This window comes from Python bivittatus, unplaced genomic scaffold, assembly GCF_059951505.1.
Source record: "Python bivittatus isolate LINGU-HERP-01145 unplaced genomic scaffold, Pbiv_v1 ctg000590_np1212, whole genome shotgun sequence".
NCBI lineage: Eukaryota > Metazoa > Chordata > Lepidosauria > Squamata > Pythonidae > Python > Python bivittatus.
In genome coordinates, this window is record NW_028277086.1 from 3,469,597 (window position 1) to 3,496,673 (window position 27,077).

At 42.2% G+C, this 27,077-nt stretch overlaps 1 protein-coding gene across 2 annotated transcripts in view; it reads right to left on the minus strand.

Annotated features, from left to right (window-relative positions):
• Window positions 1-23,829, minus strand: part of ADGRB1 (adhesion G protein-coupled receptor B1) — a 218,621-nt gene extending 194,792 nt beyond the window's left edge. For both annotated transcript variants that reach the window (XM_088149282.1, XM_088149283.1), the window contains exon 1: window positions 23,085-23,829. In XM_088149282.1, coding sequence (XP_088005408.1) covers window positions 23,085-23,829 — 745 coding nt within the window. The remainder of the gene's footprint in view (window positions 1-23,084) is intronic.
• Window positions 23,830-27,077: the final 3,248 nt, after the last annotated feature.

The window sequence follows — 27,077 nt, forward strand, 5'->3', positions numbered from 1 at the left end:
CCTCCATTTTCATTAAAAAAAAATACATGTATCAAAAACATTAAGCTGTGTTGGGGCAAAGATAATACCCAGGAGTATACCTCCTAGAAACGTCCATGCATGATTACATTAAGCTACTAACTGAGCATTCCTTGAGTTAACTAATTGATGATTAATTTACAAGCACTAAAATCCAACCCATGTTTTACCAACTTGTCACAGGGATGTCTTGAAAAATGTTGACACTTGCTTTGCTGAGATCAAGATATACTGTGTCTACAGCATTCCCCTGGTCTACTAGATGGATACTCAGCCTCCCAGAAAAGAGACAGACTTCTGTCCAGCCCTAATTTAAGGCTTTTGAGAATGATGTATTTGGAAATGATGCTACTAGGCTCCTGAATAACTCCACCAAGTGTTATTTCTTAAGAAATTTTTCTTCATGTGATCAGTCCTAGGGGGGCATAAGCAAGCAGGTATATACCAGCAAAGCTCAGAAAAATATATACACTAGCATTTTTTTAAACCATTGCTTTCATCTCAGGAGACTAATATCTGCACCCTTGATTCTTTCCCCAGCTTCCTCTGTTAGTTTTAAACCAACCCCCTGCTTGTTTTAATCTTCATTTTGTTACCACAGAGACAATTATCTCCCCGCCCCCCCGAAGGCAGAGCTTATGGACATTCATAAAATACCTTCTTAAAAAAAATACAGTCAATTCTCTGAGCCCGCACAGCAATCAAATCTAACTATTGGCAATCCAGTTCTTGCCAGATTTCTGCTCCCAAAAAAGAAGCTTCTGTTAATCACTCATATTTTACAAAGACAGAAAAGCTTCTTATTGGGAGGGAAGGTTTTATTTATAAATCATTGAGGCCAATTTCCCATCAGTTAAAATACTTTGAAATGGTGCATGTGGTAAATCTAATGAAACTCAGCCAAGCAAACCAGAAATGAAATCACTGAAATTACTAGCACAGCCAAACAGAATATGCCTGTTATCAATGGAATAATATTTCTCTTATCCCTTAATTTTAGACCATCATACTCAGAAGTGACCTTTTCCAACTTGGTGCCTTCCAGATATTTTGGACTACAACTTCCATCATCCCAAGTTAGTGAAGCCAAGAATCTCAGAAAGCTTGGGAAAGCATGTTTAGAAATATCACTGCATTAGGGCTGAAGATCGGAAAGAAGGCATTGGAGCAATTCTATGTTGATCTAGCCCCACTTTCTAAACCCCTGAGAACCTCTCTTAATTAAGACAGATTAAAAATCCATACATAAATAAACATCATCCCCAAATGTTTATTTGGGGGCCACTCTCAATCCTCTTTCAGCCAGCTCCAATAATGAATAAGTAAATCTCAGCAATCCATGCACACATCTTTCACTACAGAAGGAAGGTGTGCGTTTGGGTGTATTGATCAAACATGGCAAGCTGTCAGGCCTAGCCCAAGGAAATCCAGGTGACCATACAGAAATTATCCAGCAAGGTTTATTAGCTATAACCCATTTATAGGAATCTTCCCAGACTGGAGTCCAGTTCCCAGGCTCAGCCAGTTCATACCGATGGTATTTCTCAGGGAGGTGCCAATCTCCTCTGCTTATCTCTTCCTCGCTCCTCTGGAGATGAGAGCACATTCTTTACTCCCCTCCCACCATTCCAGTCCATCACACAAGCAAGCCAATCTAACTAAGTCTCTAAAACACAGGAAATAATAAATAACTCATTGGCTGGCAATGTTGCTTTTACTTACCGTTGGAAGTAACCTTATAATCAAGGGTGTCTGCAGAAGGTGGGGAGGAGTTAAAAAATCAAGATAGCAGCCATGACTACATGATTGTGGCTACCATCTTTATAATTGTATTTGTTTTATTTTTATTTATTATTACATTTATTAATTTTGACATTCCCCCTTGCAGGTGCCTCTGGTTACAATTCTAGAGGTGGATGCAGTCTTTCTTACTGGCGCTGAACATGGCTTCCTTCTACTGCCAATTCTTTCCTTTCACAACGGTAAGGTGGACAGGAATAAAGAAGAAGGTTACCATTTGGGTTTAAGGTTATTCCTTGTCAAAGAGTTGTCCAAAATTCAAGTATAACCTCTTTTTTAATAGAAATAAATTGCAGATGGTGTTTGAGATGAACAGGGGTCCTTCACCCATCCCTAACAGCTGCTCCTAAAAGTTGACACCACCAAAACAGAAGGTGGAACAAATGGATTTGACTTGTTCCTACTCAGCTCTTTCTCCAGCTGGTCTTGGCACTGCGGCTCTAGTTCTCAACTCTCTGATGATGCTCTTCGGCACCGCTGTTTTGCATGCCAGCCACTTCCATAAAACCTCAGTTCTGTAACAGGTTCAGGACCTGTTACAATTATGGAGCCTATCCCTTATTGCTGTAGTTTTAGACTGAACACCCAAATCAGTTTCAGTGAGGGCTTCACCTGTCAATCTTGAGAAGACACCTGACACATTTTGAGAAGACACAATTAGCTATATCATAAGAAGTGGTGGGACAGTTGCAAAAGGTCGGGGGGGATTCAGTATATCCACCTCTTTAAGCACCTCCAGGATGTGCAATTGCTACACCCCAGGTGTAGAAAGATTTTGCTTTTCTGATCTAGTGGCCACCCATTCTCAATCTCATGTTCTCTAAACATGTTGGACTATATAGACAGAATCTAGGCTTGAGCATCTGTTTTGCATGCCACAGATCACTGTTTTGATCCTTAGTATCTCCAAGAGGAACTAGAAAAAAATTCATCCCAGCAGTCTGACAACTTCACGAGAAGCACTACTGAGAATATGGAATTAACTCAACCAACCGTTTGACCTCATAGATACATAAATCTGCTATATGTATTTTAAATTGCTAAAGGCCAGTGATTTAAAGTAACACACAAGAACATGACCAAGTAGTCATACAGATCCATTAATATAAAAAAAAAAAGAATTAGAATTTAGAAGACAACGATCAATTACAATTTTCAAATTTGATTTACCTACGCATAGATAAATTTCAGTTAAATCCAGTGGCTTCTGATAGGAATAGTTATAGTGCCACTTTCCTGGAAACCTCACTGAACTGATTGCTTATTAAAAAGTGTGCTGTTCTTGGCTGGTGCCAGTTCAGATACTTTCTGTTAGAGGGATTATCAGTTCTGTTCTCCAGAGATGATCGATTGGGCTCGCAAAAAAATAGGCGTAACCATCTCAATTTCACAGTCAATCTTGGAATATTATTATGCTTCCTTGTTAACTTCATCAAGGGAAAGGCATCTAGGCATATCAAAAGGACATTTGCTCTGGCACATCTAGATGCCTATCCTTTGATGGCCAGCTTCATTTTGATCATCTACCTATGACTAAAGGCTGTAGATTATTGGGTTCTTGGGGTTCTCCAAGCTTAGTTGTATCCTGCAGATGTTTCGTTAGCAGGCTAGGAAACCTCATCACTGCAGTGGAGTTAGCTTCAGTCTCATGCAGTGATGAGGTTACCTAGCCTGCTAATGAAACATCTGCAGGATACAACTAAGCTTGGAGAACCCCAAGAACCCAACAGTTCAACACTGAGCTTCATATACTTTTGGACCTGTAGATTATATAACCTAACACACTTTGAGAAGACACAATTAGCTATATCATAAGAAATGGTGGGACAGTTGCAAAAGGTTGGGGGGGATTCAGTATATCCATCTCTTTAAGCACCTCCAGGATGTGCAATTGCTACACCCCAGGTTGCAGCAATGCTATATTTGGCTTTGCAGTATCATTTGTCTGTCTCTCTATTCTTTTCTGTCTTCAGCACTTTCCAATCTGAGTTATTTTCACAAAGCTCTACATTTGTGGTCTGTGACTTTAACATTCCACCACCACCGCCTTCTTATATCTGTCCTCAAACAATGCCTGGTATCTCCCCTTATTATTATTTGTCTATCACCTGGAGCTGATATCTCCAGAATCAGCTTGTGCTTTAATGGGATGTTTGTAGTCCCTGACAGATGAGGAATCTGAGTGATCAAGCAGTCAAAAGTCATCACTAGCTCCAGGGAGTTTCATGGCATCAGAGATTAAGGCCATCACTCATTCCCTTTGCACACTTCTACCAGCCAGCCAGAACAAATTCTCGAAATCTCACTGACAATCCTCTCCCAAGGCTACAGTCTTGGAAGGCAGGCAGTCGGATTCACAAAGAAGAGATAATTGCAGTAGTGCTGATAGGAAACAGGAGACTTTATGCCGAGGAGTTCAAGAGACCACCATTTGCAGTACATTCCAGCTGCAGCCATGAAGATGAAGCAGAGAGACTGAGATGCACAGAGAGAAGGAAGCAAAAAACACAGGTAAATGCATGTGTAAGGTTAAGGTGTCAAGCTTCCTAGGACTCCACAGTAAATCAGTGATCTACTGATACTTCATTCTCAGTTCAGCTTCTCGGCTTTACTTGGCGTAAGACTCACCGATCCAGCTTACCTAAAGTAGAATCTTTCTTTGAAGCCACAGACAGTTGATTGCCCAGTGTGGTGCAACAATGTCAGGGCATCTTGTATTTTCTCAGGGGTTTAAATCCTGGGCTTCTTGATTCTACTCCCCCAAATTAATGGGCATGTATTATGAGAGCAGAGATGGACTAGAAAAAATGATAGGGGTTGGCAAGGTGAGGGAAATAGAACAAGGATTAGGTAATGGATGCGATCAAAGGTATCACTGAAATGTCCTTGGATGAGCAAAGACTATTTTTGAAAATAGATCCAGAGAGCATGCATTTGTCCATGCAATCATCATCAATGTCCAGCACGAACCATGATCATGTCACAACATCATCATACAAATGACACAAAGCATGTTATTTGCTGACACAGGTGATGTTCCTTGCTCATTGCCCCACTGATGTCTATGGCAATCACCAGGAGCTGAGCCCAACTCAGTGATACCTAACTAACTAAAGGGAAAATTCAACTGGTCCAGAATGCACATCTCAAGTTTTGACCAGAGATCATTACCTAGAGAATTGAATTCCCTCCCAGTAGTTTTATTGGTTACAGGTAAGTTTTGAAGCTCAGTTAAAGTACTCCTTCATCACATTCAAAGTCCCAAATAGATTAAGTTTAGAGAATCTAAAGCACCACTTCTTATGATGCAGTATAATGAGAAGGTCTTAGCCACCAATATCTGAGGTTCTTCTGAGAGAAACACAAGAAAGACTCTTTCCTGTGGCCCCAAGAATTTAGACTTCCCTGCTAAAGAAGACCCACTTTCTTAGTCTGAGGACAAGTTGGAAGAAGTCTGCACTTAGGGTTAGGAACTGAGTCTGAAGCAAAGTCTTAACCATTTCTCTGTCCAAAAACAAGAGGCTGTTAACCAATCATACCACAAGGGCAGGAGAAAGAAAAAAAAAGAATGATGACTCAGTTAGATTAATAGACAGACAGATATAGCTTGTACCTTACATTTTGAACTCACTGGCTTTCTTCATTAATGGCTTTTCTAGTTCTTGCAATAAAACTAGTTTATCAAGAGCAGTGTCCTTAAATCACTGTCTGCAAGACTTCTAATTCCAGTTTCAGACACTGAGAAGCTTGACATCCCTTTCTGATACATGTGTGTGCCTGGTTCTATTCTGGTTTTTCACTTTACACCTTGTGCTGAAGACCTCTCTTTCTTCTCTTTGACATGTTGGGTTGAGGATTATTTTGAAACCCTGGAGAATTTTCTCAGTATCATTTTTCCACCTTTCTTTACAAGTTGTTTAATTGTTTATTCACTTTTAGCATTTCACCGGATGTTCCTTGGAGGAATATCTAACAAGAAAGTCAGGGCATCGAGATTTCAGTGAAATAAATATGTAAACAAAAATGGTCATTGTGATGTGAAATCTGAATTGCAGCAGGATTGATACACTTTTCCAGTCCTTCATGGTCAAATCAGCGCTAGCAATCAATGTGTGTTCTTCTCCCAAGTTCAGTTTGAATTCAGGTCAAGCAGCAAGAAGCTCAGAGAAGGAAAAACTAGGTCTTCCTTTGGAGAGAACCTTAGTTGGTTATGCCAGCAGTCAACTTGCAAAGCCACATCATGTGCATTACATTTCCAACTTCTCTCTGAGAAGTAGAGTGTGATCTACTATGCAGAACACGTCTTGTTCAACCATCAAAGAAAGGAGTGGAAGAAGAAGTCGTTTGGCACCATGGGCTACCACCATCTTTTGTTCTGCTGATTGTTTGTGTTGATAAATATTAAATACTGCCATATAAAAGGGGGAGGGACCTCCTGTGGGCAGGGCTTGCACTGAGATCAAAGAAGAAAGCAAAAAAACTGCCTTGGGATCTCTTCTCAGCCCATCACATGAATATGGTAAAGCCCAGCATAATTGCAGAGAGTTATGATAAAAGTTCTGTAAACTTTTATCTGGCTTGATAGTGATGGCCTATTCTTTAGCCCATCAGAGAAACTGTTCATAAGAACAGCAACATGGGCCTCTGATGTTCCCAACTTTTTTTTTAAAAAAATCTAATTCTTAGTCTATCATATTTAAATAGATTGCTCTGTAAAAAGATTCTGCAACTTCATTTGGACAAACCATCACCCCAGAGAAAAAATATGAAACGTCTTAGCTGAGAGTCTGTTTTATTCATTTGTTTTTTAAAAAATTGCAACTAGGGATGAATCTGGTTTGTAAAAATTGAAATAATAATATATATTTATAAATATAGTATACTCTCTTTTTATTTTGTTGAGTTGAGACTTCGTGGGCGTTCAAGAGATGCAAATTAGAGGTGAAGCAGAAAGTCAAAGGGACTTTATTTTCCACTTCAGTGAAAATTTTGCCCACCTGATTGCTTCTAGCTGTGTCAGACCCCCTGTCCCATGCATCTGTGTGCACACCTTTGAGTCATTCTTGACTCCTGGTGAGTCTCTCCAGTTTTCTTGGCAACATTTTTGGAAGTGGCTTGTCATTACCTTCTTCCCTGGGCTAAGAGGGACTGGCCCAAAGTCACCCAGCTGGCTTTGTGCCTAAGGTAGGACTAGAACTCACAGTCCCCCAGTTTCTACCCCAGGGCCTTTAACCACTACTCCAAACTGGGTCTCATTTAGTCACAGTAGTTATTCCATATGGAACATTCCCTGCTAATAGCATTGGCCAGCTTGGGCAATCTTTGGCTAGTATGACACAAGTACAACCAAATGTCATTGTGCCCCAAGTGGGCTCACACTCTTCTGTGCAAGGCAGAATCTCTAATCTAGTGACTACTTTACAAGCCCACATTAAATTGTCCATGCTGCAACAAATAGGCCACACTGAGAGAGATGACTGCAGAATCAAGAGATTTTTCTCAAAATGATGGAACATGCCTGGTAACGTCACCATGCAAGCTCTGCTCTTCGTGTATGTGATGTCTCAACACACAGTCCCAAAGTGTGGAATTTGCATTGACGCCATGATGCACATAGCATTATTTGCTCCTCCTGCCAACCCCCTTGGGTAAATGTAGCATATTGGCAGATCAGATTTAAAAATGCAGGCAATCAGTAAGGCTGTTTTTGTAACAGAACAAAATTATTCAGAGTTATTCCTGACTTGCAATGAGTTCCAAGAAAATGACATTTGTACTTTTTCTATGTGGAATGCTTGTTCTCCCCAAGAGACAACTCAGTGCTCTTATGAGGGGACACCTGCAGGGTACATACATTTCCACATAAAAGCTATACAGTCTCAGCTCTTCCAGAAAAGGGCAGCTGTTTCAAGAAGAGTTATTTCTATATACTTTTACTTTTACTTATATACTATATACTTTTACTATATACTTTTACTATATACTATATACTTTTACTTTCTAAAAATATGCCACTGATGATCCAGTCATGATTGGGGTGAGATTAAATTCTCACCAGTTAACAAGACATTGGGAAGGGACTTCTTAATATTTAGCAGGGAGGAGTTAAAAAAAAAAACAACAACTCAACTGGGTTGAGTCTTGCATGAACCTGCTGGGGAATGTGGAAGGCTTCTCAGAGCTTGCATTTTTAACCCCCAAGCTCCCAAACATATTGATAATTCAAATGCATGGTTTTCAAATTTTGTAGCCTAATTCACCAGAGGAGGAGGAGGAGGAGGAGGAGGAGGAGGTGGTGGAGGAGGAGGAGGAGGAGAAGAAGAAGAAGAAGAAGAAGAAGAAGAAGAAGAAGAAGAAGAAGAAGAAGAAGAAGAAGAAGAAGAAGAAGAAGAAGAAGAAGAAGAAGAAGAAGGAGAAGGAGAGGGAGAGGGGGAGGGGGAGGGGGAGGGGGAGGGGGAGGGGAGGAAGAAGAAGAAGAATCTATCCAAGAATACAATTTTTCATAAACCTAAGGTTAAATAATTCATTATATTAAAAGAATGTATTTAGGGGGGAAAAGGTCCCAGTTAGCCAAAACGGCAAACAAAAACAAATTCTGCTGCAGAAACATGGAGGAAAATGGTGAGGGTTACATTGGGCAAAATCAGAAGCAAAGAGCTTGAGACCAAACAGGTTTGGCTGTTACAGTATGCAGGCATGAATCATTCCACCTACTCCAAAATGAGAAGAGCTTAGCCCATCAGACAGAGAAAGTGATGTAAGATTTGAATTTATCTATCTACCTACCTATCTATCTATCATCTCTACTCATCTCTTTAAAACATATTTATCTTCCATCTTCTACTCTGCAGTTGCTGAATTTCTTCATTAATAGACCAAGCCTGAGAGCCAGTTTGATCTAGTGGTTAAAGACACTGGACTAGAATCAGGAGAGGGTGAGTTCTAGTCCCACCTTGGACATGGAGCCAGCTGGGGGACTTTGGGCCAGTCACTCTCTCTCAGCCCCAGGAAGAAGGAGGCAAGGGGAAATCACTTCTGAAAATGTTGTTAAAAAAAAAAGAAAAAGGAAAAAGGAAAGAAAGAAAGAAAAATGTCAGGAATCAAAACTAAGTCAAAGATGCAAAATAAATAAATAAATAAATACAAGTTACTCCAATGACTGAGGTGGCATACAAATGGATAAATAAACCTTTCTTTTTTCTTTTCCTTGAAATAAAACTGGCAGCCATGTCCTTGAATCACTGCTTGCAAGGTTTCTAGCTCCAGTATTGGGTGGAGAAAACCCTGACAGAAATACATACCAAAGTTGGTGCAATCAAAGAAAAACATGAATCCAAAGAAGATTCAGCACCTTCATTAAAAAACAGGAATTGAGAGAAGGGAAATTTCACAGGTTCAGGACCACTGAGAAACCTAGAAATAGCCACACTAAGAGATTCACCAGCCAGATTGGGGAAAGGGTGAGGCCCCTGAGATCCCTTTTTTGAGCCACTTCTACTGTCTTGCCCAACATTGTCTTTGGTCAACAGTAATGGTTCTTCAGAAGTTCAGAAAGGGATTCCTTCTTAAATCAATTGGCAGAATAGTGTCAGCCCTTTGATGTAGTCCAGACCAGGAAACCGAATTTATGAATGCTAATACTTACTTCATTATAAAGTTACAGTAACAGAATCTTGCAAGCCTGAATGCGCCTCTCCCCACTCCTTTATCTTCAAGAGAACTAGGGAGGGTCAGGTCTGAGACATTTTCTCACATTACATTCCTGCTTTGGACCCAGATTTTGTTTATCAGACCATTGTCTTTGGTGCAGCTCTTCCTCCTCTTCCTTCAAGGTTATTCTTACAGCCCGTTACAAATAGGCTGAACTTTCATGGTCTGCATGTATTAATCTATCCATCTTTCCCTAAAGGACTATTAACCCATTCAAGGTGGCTTAACACTGATTAAGAAACAAGGAGGGGGCAGGACAGATAGTGGATAGGAAGATATATTAGTCCTTCTACTTTCAAGCATTCCTCTTCCATGAGCAAACACAAAATAGGCTGGGTTTCCTTTTATTGCTTAATATAAAGTCAATGCAATGAGGTCCGTTAATTAAAACATGAATATTTAAAATGGTTTTTGTGAGTCGTGGTTTTATCTCTCTGAAAAGGGTGGGGGAAGCAGGAGTGATGTTAAAAAAAGAGATGAGGGGGAAGGAAAGAACACAGTGGTACATGTGGGGAGAGGGGGGGTCACGCTATTTCGTTTTTCCAAAAGATCATTCAATTATTTAATTGCGGAATGAATATGTTTTCTTTCCTTTCCAAATGGCATTTGATTATCCATTTGAGAAATAGTGGGGGAGAGGTGGCAGAGGACAGGAAGATACGCCACAGGGAAAGCGTGTAGAATTTTAATTAAAATATATACCTTTAGGGTGGTTGAATGATTATTTTAGTGACTCTTACATGTCACTTGTAGGTCCTAAAGGATGAGACCACATATTACACTGGAATGGGTAACTGCATTTTCTGTCCCCTCTTGAGACCTGATGGTCTTCTCCATGGAGCTGTCCTTTATCTCCCAGCCAAAGATTCACAAAAGTAGGTTGTATCAGATCCAGTGTGGTATCCACAATACCAATTATCTCTCAAAAAATGTCTGTGTGTGTGTGTGTGTGTATGTGTGTGTGTGTGGCCTTGACAGTTCCTTGCAACATCAAAATGTCTATCTATATTTGTTTACAAAATACTCAGAACATCTCCAGACAAGAAAAGCTTTGCAGAGCTGGGAAGAAGAAAAGGCAATAAGGGTCAAACAGCATCTGGAGGAACCAGGTTCGTACATGTATACATTTTCAAATAACCAAAGCTGATTTTCACATTAACTTCTTCAGTAAAGACACCCAAACAACCTCAGCAGAAATGTAACAGCTTGTACAGTGATCATAATCTACATGTCGAAGGAGCACGATGGCTGGGAATTGGAAGAACATTTCTTGAGGGGAGATAAATAGTCTTTAGATGGCCTATTGATTCCCAAAGGTCTATGAGCTGTCGAATAGTGACTGGTGAGAGTTTCAGAGGCACTGGAGTGCACACAGAAGCTTCAAATGCATAGGCTGGGAAACACCTTCTTGGTCACCTAGTCCAGGGGACCCAAAGTAGTCAGTCTCAACCCCCAAGGATCAATGGGACTATTCAAGAGGTCGATAAATGGTTGGGGTTCAAAAGGGGCTGGGAGTCAGTAGGTGGTTGATAAATGATGGAAGGTTGATTGAGGTTAATTAAACTTTTGGGGTCTCTGTAGATCTCTATGCCAGTCCCTAGTCCTGAAGGTGAGGTGGATAGCAGCAAGACAGTGTTACCAGGGTTGGATGGTCAACAGCCAGTAAGAGCAGCCTTGAGTTGTCTCTCTTATTAATATTATTGCTGTTGTTCATAGCACTATTAGTTAAAGTAACATTTATTAAATTATTTTCATATAATGAATGTTTGGGGGTCGATAAACAATCTGAAACTTCATGAGGGGTCAATGAGCTGAAGAGTGCTGGGACCTCGGATCTAGTCCAACCCCCTCTGCAGTGCAGGAATCCACTCAACCATCCTCAACAGGGTCCATCCAACCCCTATTTGAAAACCTCCAGTAAAGGGACCCCCTCCCCCCTCCCCTTGTGCTAGGCAGACTACATAACAGCTCTGCCTGATAGGGTCCTCTTAAATATGCAGCAACTCTCAGATTCTCTGGGAAATATAAACATAAATATAAATCTTAGGGATGCCATTACCCTTAAAACTGCCTTAAGCAATACTGAATATGGGTATCATGTCATCCCAAAACATAAGCTTCGTGGGAAGGATATTTTTTATGACTCCCAGGCTGCCACGGTTCAGGCTTAATTAAGACCCTACTCCCCCCCCTCCCCCCCCCCGCAACCCATGAGGTGTTTATGGAACAGTTTTTCCAACTTCATCCAGTTAACTTTCAGGTATGGCTGCTCTGCCCACGTGCAAAACCAAGAATTAAAGGAAGCAGAAACCTCTAAGACCAAATTGTTTCTTTATATAGTTTGTTGATGAAAGCTTGTTAAGCAGGAAGTGGAGACACTCCCATGTACTGCATTAGCTGTTCATCTTGAGAAATTAGATTTCTACATGGGAAGTATGGGGGGGGGGGGTCGTTGTTTAAGGTGAAAGGACATTTAGTCATGCAAACCCATGCTTTGGTCCTTAGTAACACAACTTTGATACCAGTCAATCAGATCTTACATATTTATGGTACAATTGACTAATGTGACACACACACACACACACACACACACACCCATTTAAGAAAAGCAGTGGGGAGGCTATCACATCTCCTGAGGGAGGAATAACATTTTTGTCACTCACTTTCTCTACATTGTGGAGATTGGATTTTTAAATAAAAATCAGTGTTTATTAAAGCTACCATATTATTTCTTTTCAAATACAGTAATCCCTCCATTATTAGGCTAATACAAGGGAAGGAATAACTGTTACAGCTGGACATCCATTCAGCGGTGAATGGAATTTATGCATCGCCAGAGGTTTTAAAAAATGTATGCAAAATGTGAGGATATTATCTGGACTGCTTTGCCAAGCAACAGACCTTCTCCATTTTTTAGGGTGAGTCCCCAATTCAGACATTATCCACTGCATCTCAAGTCTTTTGAATCAAAGTCCATAAAATCAAGCATTAATTGTGCAGTGAAACCTCACTTTAAAGGACCAATTCGGGGAGGGGTATCCGTTATTCCCAACTGTCCAGTAAATCAGAAAGTATGCCTTTCTCACAATTTCCATCATTTGGGCACTGACCACATCGTGTGATGACACCTATGATGCAAATGACCTCATTTGCACCATTACACAGGAATTCCCCAGAATATATTTCCTTTCTTTTCCCAAAACCAGTCTTGTGCTAACTTAGATGCTTTTTTCTGCCCTTAAACCAAGATCAGGTCTACAGATCATAGCTTTGAATGCAACTCTTGGGCAATTGCCAGTAACAGACATTTCCACAAATGCCAGGAAAAAACAGAAACTATGTTTTTTAAGAAATCAAATGTTTGAGCTGAAAGAAATACCAGCTTCCTACCATGTAAATAAACCATCAGTCTTTGAGCATTTACCAATTGGAAGCTGATCGTTCATTGTATCCACACCAGAGAAGTATGCCAAGTCTTTGACCCAGGGTGGGCAAATTTACAAAGCAAAGCTGGAACTGTTGATCCTGGGAATGTTCTTAGCATCCTTGGGTCAGCAGGAACCAAATCATCATCTCACAGCCATCCATTAGTAACTGGGCATTTTCCCATTTACAACAGAATGGGAGATGGGGGGATGAATTCAGGATTTGCTACATACAATAAAGAATGTGGAAAGCCAACATTTTGAAAGGAACCAACTTAATTAACATTTTCCAAAACATTTAGATCATCACAAAGTCTTCTCTCAATTTTGCAAGGCAGTTCTTGCCCAGGAACAGCACACCCAAAATGTGTCTATTCAGAACACTGCCAAACCAAAAATGGATCCAGGAAGGAGAGAGGCGTGCAGTGATATGTGTATTAAGGACAACTGTGTCCAAATTTCCTACCTTATCGAAAATTGCATGCAAACTAAATGTGAATGTGCGTCTATGCTTTAATTTGCAAGCTAATGTGGAAATTTAGCTGAATGGATTTATCATTAAATGCATGCTAGGCACAGACCAAAAGTAAATTATTTTTTCTATAGCTAGGAGGCACTTAGTCCTTCACCATCTTGTTTATATATCCTTTCTCATAGCCCCTCTTCCTTTGGCACTACTGTCCTAAATCATACTTTATTTTTAAGACATTTAGGAGAGGAAACTTCTACAGAATTATCCACTTGTGTCTTTGGAGTGATGGTACCTTTCAGAATTCCCAAACATCAGGCTAAGCAGACAGCTTTAGTGTTACTTAGTAGCCATTTATATTCCCCAAGCTAGTAAGCACTTACTCAGTTGGATAAGTCATGTGGGACAGCAATGACCCCTGGCTTAATGAGGTGTGTCACCATGCAAAATTGTTATTGTATGACATTGACTTCTGAGCATTAAAAGGACACTGCTCCAGCAATGAATATGGAATTATGACACCCATTGTTCTAAAGATGTCCTATTTGGGGCACATTATCCATTTAAAAGCTGATGAGCAGAAAGGTCCATGAAGGTGAGGACCATCAGGAGCTTGGTATTCATAGGCATTTTCTACCCTCTCAAAGTCACAGAAAGGCTCAGACATTTTTTATTTCCTCTTCCAAAGTGGTCAGAAGAGTTCCAAATGGAATAGTGTGTTTGTGTGTGTGTGTGTGTGTGTGTGTGTACGCACATATGTGAAGTGGGAAGTGCCAACCTTACCTTACTTCCTATGGACTTAATCTTTCTCATTGTTTTCTCTTTACCATGATCATACTAGTAATCTAACCATAATGGTAAGGTAAAGGTAAAAGACTGTTTCAATCATTCACCAGCCTTATACAACATAAAACATGGAAATAAAATCAAAGACAACATAAGATCCATAAAACAACATGGAATAAAAGATAAATTGAACACACCCAGTATAGGTGAAACATTCTTAATTCAGCTAGACCGCTGAGATACTGAGGGTATTAGCACTAAAGATTTAGTGAAGAGACAATGTAAATTATAGCTCCAAACAGATAAACAGGAGGGTAAACATTTATTGTTATTACTAAACTCAGAGCAACTTTAATCAAATCAAACTGTTCCTAGTGAGGTCCTGCCGAATCTGGCCAGCTATTAAATTGAACTTGGCAACTGCATAGAACAGGGTATCACTCCGACCAGCTAAAAGATAATTAAGACAAAAAGAGCCCGTACGACCTGCGCACGGAGTTAATAAAGCTATAATAAATGTATCTGAATCTGCATCAGCTATCCAGGCCTTTTATAGTCCTCAGGATGCTCAGCGTATTCCTGCTGCAATAAAATTCTTTTCAGCAAAGGCAGGTCCTTTATGGAGCACAAATCTGTTTTTATTCAACATCTCATACATTCAGTCCAAGTTGTTAAGAAGTGCCTTGGTATATGTGCCCAGTGATGTTCTTCACATGCAAACAGGGCTGCTCGTAGTTAAGTATGGATTAACAACCTCACATTTTGGCTGAAGCTCGTTTTTTTTTCCCAACAGGGTTAGCCCCATATGTGTTCCGTGACCCCTTTGTTTCAAGATGAAAAAAGGGCTGGAGGAAAATCTGAACCACTAGGGATTCCTTCCTCACACGTGAATAACAGCAGGGTATGACTTGACCAGGAAGAATCTTAAACCTATGAATATTTGATATGGAGCATCACACTGCACATAGGCACATTCCTACTTGGTTCTCTTCAGGCAACCACATTATCAGTCATAGGTCTGCTAGATATCTTAAACTAGTGTTGTCCAAACTTGGCCACTTTAAGATGAGTGGACTTCAACTCCCAGAATTCCCCAGCCAGCATGGCTGGCTGGGGAATTCTGGGAGTTGAAGTCCACTCATCTTAAAGTGGCCAAGTTTGGACAACACTGTCTTAAACTGATCACCCTACCGAAGTTCCAAATGGTTTTCATGCTTGCACACTGTAATATCTTGCAAACTATGATTCTGGGAAGGAGACTGTGGGAAATCCCATATTGTGAACATCTATCAAGACTTGCAACTGCTCAGTTGCCTCATCCCTTGTCTGTAGCATTTGTAAAACAGAAGAAACAAGTTAGAGATGCTTTCAATCAGCTAATTAGCATGCTGAGTGATCCTATCCCACCCACTCCCCCCAAAATTAATGGGGTCCTTAGCAAGAGGGTTCACGGGGGGTGTTAAAAAAAATTAAGATAGCATCTGCAGGTGTGCAGTTAAGGTCCACCCCTTTTTTTACATGCAACACACATAGGAATAAGATGGGGCTTCAATTGCATGATCACAGTTTCCATCTTGTTTTGTTTTTTTTACCTCCCCATGGATGCCCCTGGACCTTATCCACGCTCTGTTTGCTACATTTTGAGTTTCCCTCTCCTTCCTTTGAACTGGGGAGACCCTGGAGTAAAGATCTCAGATGGCAATCATGTAAATAGTGTGGGCTAAGTCCTTCCATCCAACATGGCAAGGAGGTGATAAATTCTTTCCAAATTAATTGATCGGAGTGTTTGTGAGATGGAGACAATGGATGTCATCCTCCTTCTGCCTGGCTCAGTTCTAAAGCCAGATGCTTCATGTTACAACAACATCACATTAAATTATGGAAAGGAGAAGGCACAATGCAGTTGGAAACTGAAAACTTTCCATAGACACACTTCCAAATACAACCTTTTGCCACTGAAACTCTGCAGAATCCCAGCTGCCAAACAATTTGCACCATACTCATTAGAACAGGAAGAGGCAACTTAACTTGATGAAAGAGAACTTCCGAGTTTTAAATCTTACACTCAAATGTTCAGGGAAGGGGAGAAATAGGACCAGGAGAGCCGTCAGATTTAATCCTTCCTCCTACAGTTGAATCAGGAACCCATTCTCCAGCCCACAGCAAATTACGGAACAGAAGTGAGATTCTCTTAAAGGCCTGCAGAGCAGAAACGTCTAGTGTGAAATTATACTTTGCATCTTCCTGATTCCAGGTTTGCTGAAGAACGGAGATGAAAAGGTTGTGTAATGCTTTCCCTGGCCACTCGTTTCCCCTCCCTACTTCTCTCCCGATTGTCTTGCTCCTCCTTGGCCAGAACTTTGGAAGAGCAGGACCATGGCGACTGCTGAAGAAGGAGAGAAACACATTTTACTTTCCAACTCTATGGATAAAAGAAGAGGAATATGATTTCAGTGAGCTGTCTCCCTGTTCCACAGTGACACACCATTATGTTTTTTCCCCAGCGGCTGTTGGACTCTTGGTCTCCCCCCACCCTCCCCATTCCATATTCTGCTGCGTACACGCTTAGATGAACTGGCTTCCTTGTTTGTGTTGGCCTTAAATAATGCTGAACTCTCACAGAACGACACCTAACTGGACACTTGAGCTGTTTGCTGTGGTGCTGCTCAGGTTAACTAGACATAAAAGTGCCCTCATAACAATAATGGGAATGGTTGCCTGTAAAACGCACTAGCGCAACTGGATGTAATTTCCACCTTTTGCCTCCCTGATGCACCAATGGCACATTCAAGCAGGAAATTTTGGATAGTTCCACCTCACAAAAGGGTCCATAAGTTCCTCTAACAAAGAATGGGAAGGAGAGATTTAATTCTCTTCCTTTCTTCCCTTCCTTACCCCCTGCCCTGCAGCATGTTCTGCCTAACACCTTCTAAAAGGAAAGAAATATGCTTTCTTATATCATACAATGTTCCCATCTACAAGTTACTGAATTGGCTACTTACCATGTTATCTACCAGCTGTAACAAGACTGTAGAGCATGGGTCTGTTCAGATGCTTCCGAGGGTATCCACAAGTAACCAAAAAAGTCAAAATGGCAGCTCTGCCCATGTGGTCAAAGCCCTGTCCCATTTAAATGTATGTTGCGTGTGTGACACACACAAAAAAGGGGTGAAGCTTCAGTCACACAGTTCTGTTCCCCATCTTGATTTTTTGACACATGTACACGATGGTGTAGAACAACAGAACTCAGCAGATGCAACTCCCTGTCCTGACCCCCCCATAAGTGTGGGATTTGTAGTAGTTTCTCCCAGGTAGGGCCAACTGGCTGGGCCAATAGTGATGGGTGTTCCCAAGATATTTGGGAAGTATGAATGGCAACAGAAACTGAGACCAGCACAGGCCTTCAAGGGAGCACTGCTTGGGTGAAGCGCTCCCTGGAACCTGGATCATGAAGCAACAGAATCCCGTCCCTTCTAAGAGCGAAGGGGAATGGCTTCATGACATCACTCCATCTGTTCCAAAAAATATTTGCACAGCCTGTGGATGTGCAGTGCCTCATCGAGGTAAATTGCATCACCTCTTGGCCTTATTGAGGGAAATCAAAGCCATCTTGCAGAGTCTTAATTAAAAAAAACAAAAAACAAAAACTCTTCTTGCATTCAGTCCTCTCCATTGACCTCAGAGACTGCACTGAGATATTACTTGTGTGCTTTCAAGCATAAAATTACAACCCAAAGGACTTTGGGTGTATATTCACAGACTAAAGGGCTAGAAACTTGTTTGCCTACTTTCTTTTGAGGAGGAGGAGGAGGAGGAGGAGGAGGAGGAGGAGGAGGAGGAGGAGGAGGAGGAGAGATGTTTATGTTTTTATGATGGGAGCATTTGGGGTCTCATCTTAAATTGCACATGGAGCAATGCTGAGAATGTGAATTGGAGTGGGGAGTGCAGAGACTGCATGCATGGAAGATGAAAGTATTTGGTTAATTCTGGGATGGGGCCTCCACCTTCTCTTGCTACTGAGGAAATCATGTACACACACATGCAAATGGTCAAGATGCTCCTGTAGTGACTGGGATGTGGTTAAGGCTGGAGCCAGGAGATGACCAGCGCTATTGCAAACAGAAGAACTTCCCAGGAGTGAATGCATTATCTGCTGTCGTCTCAAGGAGAAGACTTCCTGTTATGCTGTTGTTATTATTATAATTATTATTTATTAAACTTGTATGCTGCCCAACTCTCAATGACTCTGGGTGGCTCGCAACAATCGAGCAGGTGCCTGTAATAGGCAATGCGACCCATTTCTCTGTATTTCCTTGTATTCAAACAGTCTATATAAGCTTGCTTATCCACGTGGCTGGGCCTTCACCCAAAGAAATGTTAGCATGTTCTTGGTGGGTTTGACTAGACCCTGCAGATTCTTAATAAAAGTACTGGGGGCTTTTGCAATTTGTGTCTGGATTGAGTAGAGGGACGAACCTGAACTTAGTCGTTTAGGTGAGTAAAAAGGGAGAAGGGTGCTGAGGAAAGTCAGATATTTTTTTCCAACAGGTGCAACTTTCTCTGTTGTGCCAGCAGCTTTGAGTAGGCACAGTGGGAGATGGTAAACTGCTTCCATCTCTGAAGTTCCTCTATCAGAACTACCATATCTGAATCGCAAAAACATGGCCAGAACAAGTGAGAGCTTTCCACTCTTCCTGATGTCTTTTGGTGGCTCCCCAGATTCTGCAGGCAACATCTGGAAGCTGTAGGATATGATTTTCCATCAAATTGCCCCTAAAGACAGGGCAGATGATCTTTTGAAAGCTGGGGGTCAGATGAAAACCAAGAAGAATTGCTTGTGGGTGGATGTGTTGGGGGGGGGGGGATAGTGATGAGATCATGTAAGCATATGATTCTGGAGTTCCATGGGGACTTGGATTGATGGAATTGAGGGGAGAATTTGAGGAATATTTTGGTCTGTTGAACCAAAACAGAGGCCTACAATCTTTACCCACCCATTTAATTCAGCCTTGAAGGAGACCATGTCCTTCGCTTGGTTGTTCAAAATGGGATGGTAAGATAATAGCTCGAGAAACATTAGGAGTCCAGAACTGGGATCTGTTATATACAGCAAATGATTATTTCCTCTGACTTTGCAAGAACTGTTATGGCTTCTCTGCTTCCAAGGCAAAGAAGGAGAAGGAAGGATTTATCTTTCCCTTCCGATGCTCAGCATGACTCACACAAATCGCATGCAAAATTGATGAGAGCAGCACTGGCATCTGCCAAGACATCTTTGGCTTCCAGGGTTCCTGCTGTGGGTGCACCAGGTTTGGATAATAGCTTGTTTTATTGATGCTCTGCAGAGATCTCAATGCCTGCCTTTGGTTTCCACCATCTGCTTTCAGATCCAGAGAAGAGAGCCAGAGAAAGAAGAGACGAGGCCATATGGAAAGAAAAACATGGCCTCCTTGCATCACAACTTTGGAGACACCTGCAGTTCCGTGAGCCAGAGCTAAGACCCCCAACCAGCTCCAAGCTAGAGATGAAAGATGGAGGCTAGCCATTATTTGTGGATGTGCCTGGCAATGAAAAGTTTTCAATCAAAAACTGAGGAAGAGCAGAAGCATTGTTCCTTTACTCTGTGCCATAGTTTCAGAGAAAGCTTACTGGCCGGAACCTGAACCCCCTAAACATTTGAGGCACAGCAGGTGGTAGCATTTAGCAGTTCTTGGAAAAAGCAAGCTGGTCAGACCTGGATTTACTTGAATGGGTAACCATCATGAATTGCCAGGCTGTGTTTCGGACTGGGAAATCATAGCTTGCAATGTCAAAACGCTTCTGTCTTGTTGCCAAGAAAATTCTGTGGACATGTCCACGTAGTCACCAGAAGTCACGTTTAACTTGAAGATGGTCTTTCCTTTACCAAGCACACTGGGAACTGAATTCCCTCTTCTGAGATGGAATGGCAGCTATTCCTGGTTCCGTGAGTTGAAATGTATGCTTGATCACCTTGGCATTTCTATATTAGTGCATGCCAGTGTGACGTTACCATAAAATGTAGGAAATCTGAAAAATGCTTGAGGCACTTCAGCAGATAACAGTGAGTGAGCAGTTTCCTGAGCTACTGTTTCTCTCCTGAGTGAGCTTCATCTGCGCAACAAAAAGTCAACCTCTCTCAGTATATACAGAAGACAGAGGTCTTGTCCTCTCAGAAAGCCAATTAAAAACTGAGTAAATCTCTCTCTCTTCTTAAGCAGGTACCCTGTGCTGCCTTAGCCCAACACATACCCAGAATTAGCAAGGAGGGCCCACTTATTCTTTGCCTAGGGGCTCAGTCAGCAAAGACATGGATGGCATTCTGGCTTGTGCTCCCTTGGAGTCACAAGACTTCTGAAGAATACCTGTTATCAGCAAAGAGTCTTGCCCCTCCACTGGATAAACATAACTAATCTTCACACATCTGGAGTTAAAAGGGAGAAATTCTGGATCACAAGGAAATGGTTCTTGTCTCCCCTCAGCTGCAATTGCCCTCTGGGGCACCCGCTCTTTCTCAGCCCAGCCTAGCTCACAGAATGTTATTGTGGAGAAGGAAATAGGTCTTGCATTGCACTTAGATAGAAACACATACCAAATAAAATCCCTATTAGTATCCAATTAGTGCCTCATTTGTTGTAGTATTACATTGCAGCAGTTTAGAAATCTAACAGATGGGAGGGAGGGAGGGAGGGAGGGAGGGAGGAAGATGAGAAGGAAGGAAGGAAGGAAGGAAGGAAGGAAGGAAGGAAGGAAGGAAGGAAGGAAGGAAGGAAGGAAGGAAGGAAGGAAGGAAGGAAGGAAGGAAGGAAGGAAGGAAGGAAGGAAGGAAGGAAGGAAGGAAGGAAGGAAGGAAGGAAGGAAGGAAGGAAGGAGGGAGGGAGGGAGGGAGGGAGGGAGGGAGGGAAGGAAGGAAGGAAGGAAGGAAGGAAGGAGGGAAGAGAGAGAGATGAGAGAAGGAAGGAAGGAAGGAAGGAAGGAAGGAAGGAAGGAAGGAAGGAAGGAAGGAAGGAAGGAAGGAAGGAAGGAAGGAAGGAAGGAAGGTTCTGATTGGCAACATTATATTTCTACTCTAGTCCCCTGATGTTGCCTTCAACTTGTACGAACCCATGGTTGAGACCAGCTGAAATCATCCTTAATTGTCACCCATTTTCTTAAAAAATAGTTGGGGGCTGGCAGAGACTTGAGAAAGAAGCAAGAGGGGCAGGAATGGGATTGGCAATGGGGGCCCAGGCCATTTTCTGCAACCCAAAGATAACTACTCAACAGGGAACCCAACAATGGGAAAAGGTGCAAAAGTCACAAGTGTGTTGGTTCCCACACACTGGTCTGGGAACTTGCAAAGGCTTAAACAACATTGTTTAATTGTGGAATCAAACCAATATTATCAATTAAAATTTTCACAAAATGGTTTGTGATAGAGAGGATTCCTATTCAGCCATGTTTTCCTTTTCTCTCCCCCCTTTTAAATTGGCTTTAAATCTACTATACTTTCCATGGCAGGGGCATTCATGGTGGAGGTGGGGATCAAAAAGATAGATGACAGCTGTAACCATGTGATTGAAACTCAGCCCTTTTTTAACATGCAACACATGTGACACGTCTCACAGCATGGGGCTTTGGTCACATGTTTGCAGCTTCTCCCAGTGGAGACAAAAAAACCCTCGAGATGACATCTGAATCCCATGTGTACTGCATGTAAACAAGGGGTGTAGCTTTGAACACATGGTCACAATTGCCATCTTGACCTTTCTGACCATCTTAAGGGATAGGAAGAAGTTCAGTGCAAGTACAAGAGTGGGGAACAATTTCTCATGGCCCTCCTTTTAACTGTTGAAGATGATGAGTGAAGGAAGAATGATTATTACTATGTGCCATCCCCAAGGAGCAGAGAATAATCCTACATGTCTCTGTGCCGATTTAAGATTCCCGGTCACTAGAAAACTTGGAAGTTTGCTTCACTAAAACTCAGCAGGACTTCCTTCCAGGTAATCAGATCATATCCATATCTGTATCATTCATAGCTATATCTATAGGCACATGTTAATGGAGTGATTACATTAGCTAAAATCCAGGTGAAGAAATGACTAAAATCTTTGCTACAGGCCCAGGAGAACTTCCTTCCAAATTCCTTGAGTAGTTCACAAACTACTCAAGAACTCCATGGAAGGTCTTTTGCTTTTACACTTTGTGAAACCACTTAGAAGCTACATTATTCTGTCCAAAATGAATGGGCCGTCCAGCATAACCTTATGGGCATGGGAATGGGAAGGAGACATTCCAGATTTTTTTTTTCTCCTTTTATAAAGGGGTGGGGGGGTAGGAAGAAGCAAGCATGAAAAGATAGGTGTTGAAGCAAAGCCCTGTCCACCTAAAAGATGCAAATCTGAATATCTGCACATGACTCACTTGGTCTCATTTAAGATCTGTAGATATCTGATGAAGGTTCCATTGACCAGAGCATCCTGGAGCTTCAATGGAGCTGCAGGGTAGCATTTTCTGTCTCTCTTTCTTGAAGACAAAGTCATAATAGGAGAAGCTATCCATAACATTTTGGTTGCTTGTGCCTCAACTACTAAGCAGTTATTGCAGTGACTGGCTGATGGGCAATGATTAACGAGTCTGAACCTTAAGTAGAAAATATGATTCTCTGAAGCAGCAAAGAGTGATTGTTACTTCCTGAGGATTCGGAACACGCATGCAAATACCCAGGATTCTTAGGAGGAGAAAGGTGTGTGTGTGTGTATGTGTGTGTCTGTGTGATGGCCAGGATAATACCATAAAAGAAAAGAAATCATACCACATCTCCTAGTTAGGCAAACGTTCTATTGCACCATCAATCAAAGCATCACACCACTTACCCAAGAAATCCAGCCCACTGGTGTCCTTGGTACTCATGCAATTCTCCAGGTAAATCCCATCCTTAAAACAACTGTCCTGCTTTTTGGTTAAGCCAAGAATCTCACTGGGTTGATCCAATACCTCTCCACTGAAACAAGAGCATGGGGTCTGCATGATGCCACAAGGATGTGAGCTGCTGCTGGTGGTCAAGCAAGTATCCAGCCACTTGCATAGCATTTGGCAGGCAGCCTTGCTGGGACTTCTGTTGCCAACAACTAGATATTCTACTGAGAAGTCTCTTTCCTGAATCTTGGCAGGTTTCCACCTGACCCGTCCACTTTCCAGTTTTGAAATAGTCTGCTTCATCTGGAGGAACTGCTTGTTTGACTGGAGGAAGGCATAGCGTGTAGAGCTGTCACAAAGGTTTAACACATCATCAAAGCTCTCCATGCCCAGGTACGTCCGGGTAGACTCCAAGAAAGAGTCAAATTGGTATGTGCGTATCTGCTGGTGATCACAGAGACCTGAGGGCTTCAAAACCTTCATGTACAATGTGTATCTCCTAGGATCAGGGTTCTGGATAATCCAAGAGCAATGGGAAGCGTTCAGTGGGAAGACAGCAAAAGAAGAGAAGTATCCAAAAAATTTGCCCTGGACCAAGGTGGTGCACGGTGATTGTCCCAAGTCAAGGGCCACCACTGTCCACACCAAGAACAGTGGCAATAACCAAAGCAGGTTCAAGGAATATCTAGTGCTTCTCCTCATCCTAGGTCCCTGGTCCTTTGGAACTCAAAGCAATTGCCAGGCAAAGTGCAGATCTTGGACATAACAGGAGAAAGAGAGAGAGAACTTGCCCCAAGTTCAGTGGCAGATTAATCCAGCCTTCTCATATCTGGATTCAGGCTCCTCCTTGTGGCTTAGACAAGCAGTCCTGGAGAAGAGAAGAAGAGAAACCATGGATTTTATGAATTTCAGAATGCAGAATGGTGAAAGGCAGTGAGATCCAAACTTGCCTTGCGAGAAAATCTAAAAGGTACCACTAGGCCATCTGGAAGCTCCTGCTGACAGTTCAAGGACACATCTGCTTGTGAATTACACTCCCTCCCCACTCTGCTAAGGGCTTATGATACAGCCTATTTTCTTCCTTTTGGATATTTTTTGCAGACAAGGGTGTGCAAGCCAACTCTACCCTCCACAGCACACAGCCCGGCACAGATGTACACCTGACCCTTGCCTACAGAGAGTCATGAATAGCTACCACAAGCAGAGCCTTTGGGCAATCTCTCTCCAATACCACCTACACTCTTGTGATGTATTTACACACAGCTTGGAACACAAATATACCATCCTTCATGTGAGAAGCACTGCAGAAGAGTCTAACATAAGCCTGAACTGGCTATTACAAGCTAGCACTGATTCACATCTCCACAACCTTTCCTTTTTATTTCTTTTATCTGTTTCACACCCAGACCCAAACTGGAAATGGTTTTCTATCCTGACCAGCAACTTCTCTGTGATCTTTATCTCAGGCAGAGGCCAAGTCTCCTTCTATCCGTGAGCCCTTCAACTACCGTTTCCCAACTTCTGTAACATACAGCTTACTTGCATCTGTATTAACACCACATGCTAAGCTTGATTGGTTGTAATCTTTGTGTCATGGGAAATTAGATGGTGGTTTGCAAAATATTTCAGGGCCAGAACATCTGCACATCCCTTCTGTACCGGTACAGTGGGTAGCAACCTTCCCCTGCAGCAAGAGATAGTCTGTAACAAGATCAAAACATCTCCACTCTAGCTGATAAATGGGTGCTTAAATATATATAGCCGGTTTCCAAGATTCTGTAACCTAACTTCTTTTTGCCCTTTATTCCTGGCTAGTGAGACTTTGTGCGAATCTAGCCTTTTTGGTTAGAGGTGGCTGGAAGAGGCTTGACCGTTGATTAATTTTGGGGGAGGCTTAGCCTGTTGCACAATCCTATTCTTTTTTTTTGGTGAGTTTTTGAGTTCAAACCATGGACTTCCCCAGTGCAGTGCACTGCATGACTTTGGGTGTCTTATAGCATCATTTACCTTCCCTTAAGATTTCCAGCAGTGGAGGGCCAAAGCTGAGCCTCATGAGCATAGAAGACAAGGAAAGTGTGGTAGCTTCAAAGTGATTAAGTTGCTTTTGGTGAGCCAGGTTTTGGCCACAACAAAGGCCATCTGGAGACTGAGGGCGATCATTAGAGTGGGGTGGTAGAAGGAGAGCCAAGTTCGTCTATGAACTTCTCCCTTTGAATAAAAAGTGTTAGTTGGAAAAGATACTACCAGACTCTGATCTTTCGCCATCAGAAAAAGGGTGGATCACTTTTAGACACCTCTTTTTACAGTTCTGGAGGAGTTTAAGGGTGGGAATGGGAGCAGAGGTGACCAGAACAGTTCCTATTTCCCTTCTCAGGACCACCCAAATTTCTGGGGGAAAAAATAACATCAAAATCTGGAGTAAAAAAAAAACAACCTGATTTTAATTCATACAATTTCAAGCAAGGTGGGGAGGAGCTACATGGGGAAATGGGAGCGGTTCACGTGCTAAAGATTGTCCACTCTCATTCTTATTTTGGCCATTTTGCTCCTGAATTTCAGAAGCATCATCTTGGGATACTGAAGAGTCCATGGTGGGATTTCATGAGAGTAAAGACAGTTCTATGCACCCACCACACCATTTTATCGCCAACCATCAAAGACAGGGTTACCAGCTTTATGCCACTCTGGGGCAGCTCCTGGTACAGACTGGGTGCTAGAAATTGTGGATGACTCCTCAGCCATCCTTATCTCCTAGCCTTACCCACTCCTAACCTTAGTGGATAAACCTGCCTGTTTCTCACGTTTCTAGACTGATTTGACGAGATTTCTAACCCACCCTATTGACCCTGGATGGCTAACATGAAACACTAAACAAATTAAATTTTCAACAAAAAGCTATAAAAACAGGACTATATCAGACATTCCTGAATCCCCGTGATGGGTACCCACAGTCACCTAGGATGCAAAGCAGGTCGCAACAATGCTAATTTTAATTGCTTGCAAGATAAAGGAAAGGTGGGGGCCAAAACAACCTCTGGGGGAGGATGTTCTACAGAGTTGTCTGTCTTGTAGTCTCCTCCCTGTGCACCTCTTGGGGGCAGCACTCTCAGACCAGATGTGCAGATTCAATTCAGGCAGAGGGTTATCACTCCATGATGTAGGAACCTTGTAGGATTGATCAGTGTAGATCAATGCTGGCTGGGGAATTCTGGGAGTTGAAGTCCACACATCTTAAAGTTGCTGAGGTTGAGCAACACTGGCCTAGATCAAAGCAAGTGTTTTCCTGCACTTATCATCCTTTGGCATGGCAGACTAGCCCCCACCCTGCAAATGGACCCATAAGCGGCTTATAAACCCATAATCAGCAACAGCTGTCTTCCTAGGAGAACAGTGTTGATTCCAGCATTCAAACAACACAGAAAGCCTGGACATGCTCTTCGCTGGCTTCCTGCAGATCTCATGCTCAATCTGCTACGTGCATCTGAGTAGCCAACAAACTTTAACTAAACATCTTTGCTAATAGGATGCTGGGTTTCGCCTGTTAGGCCCCAGGATTGATTTCCCTTAAACAGGGTCCCATCTGGAAGGTTTTACTGCAAGGAATGGAAACAGTTTCACTCTCCCCTCTCACTGAATCCCGCCGGGGTGAGCCGATATAAAAAGAGGCTTAAATACATGGGCGCATAAAAATAAAAAGATCTCAGCAAAACACCTGGATTTCCAGCATCGTTGACAATAAATTCACTCAACTGTTTGCTCAACAGCTGAAGTTAGATACAAAATGTTCCAGCCACTCTCTACTGTGCCGGGGTCACATAAGCACCTGGGAAGACCCATTACTAAACAGGATCGTGCGTTCAGAAATCTCATCTTTATGACTTCTGCTGCAATTTGCAGCTCTCAGATGAACAGATGGGAAGTTGGCCTAGGGTTCAAATGTCTTTCAAATG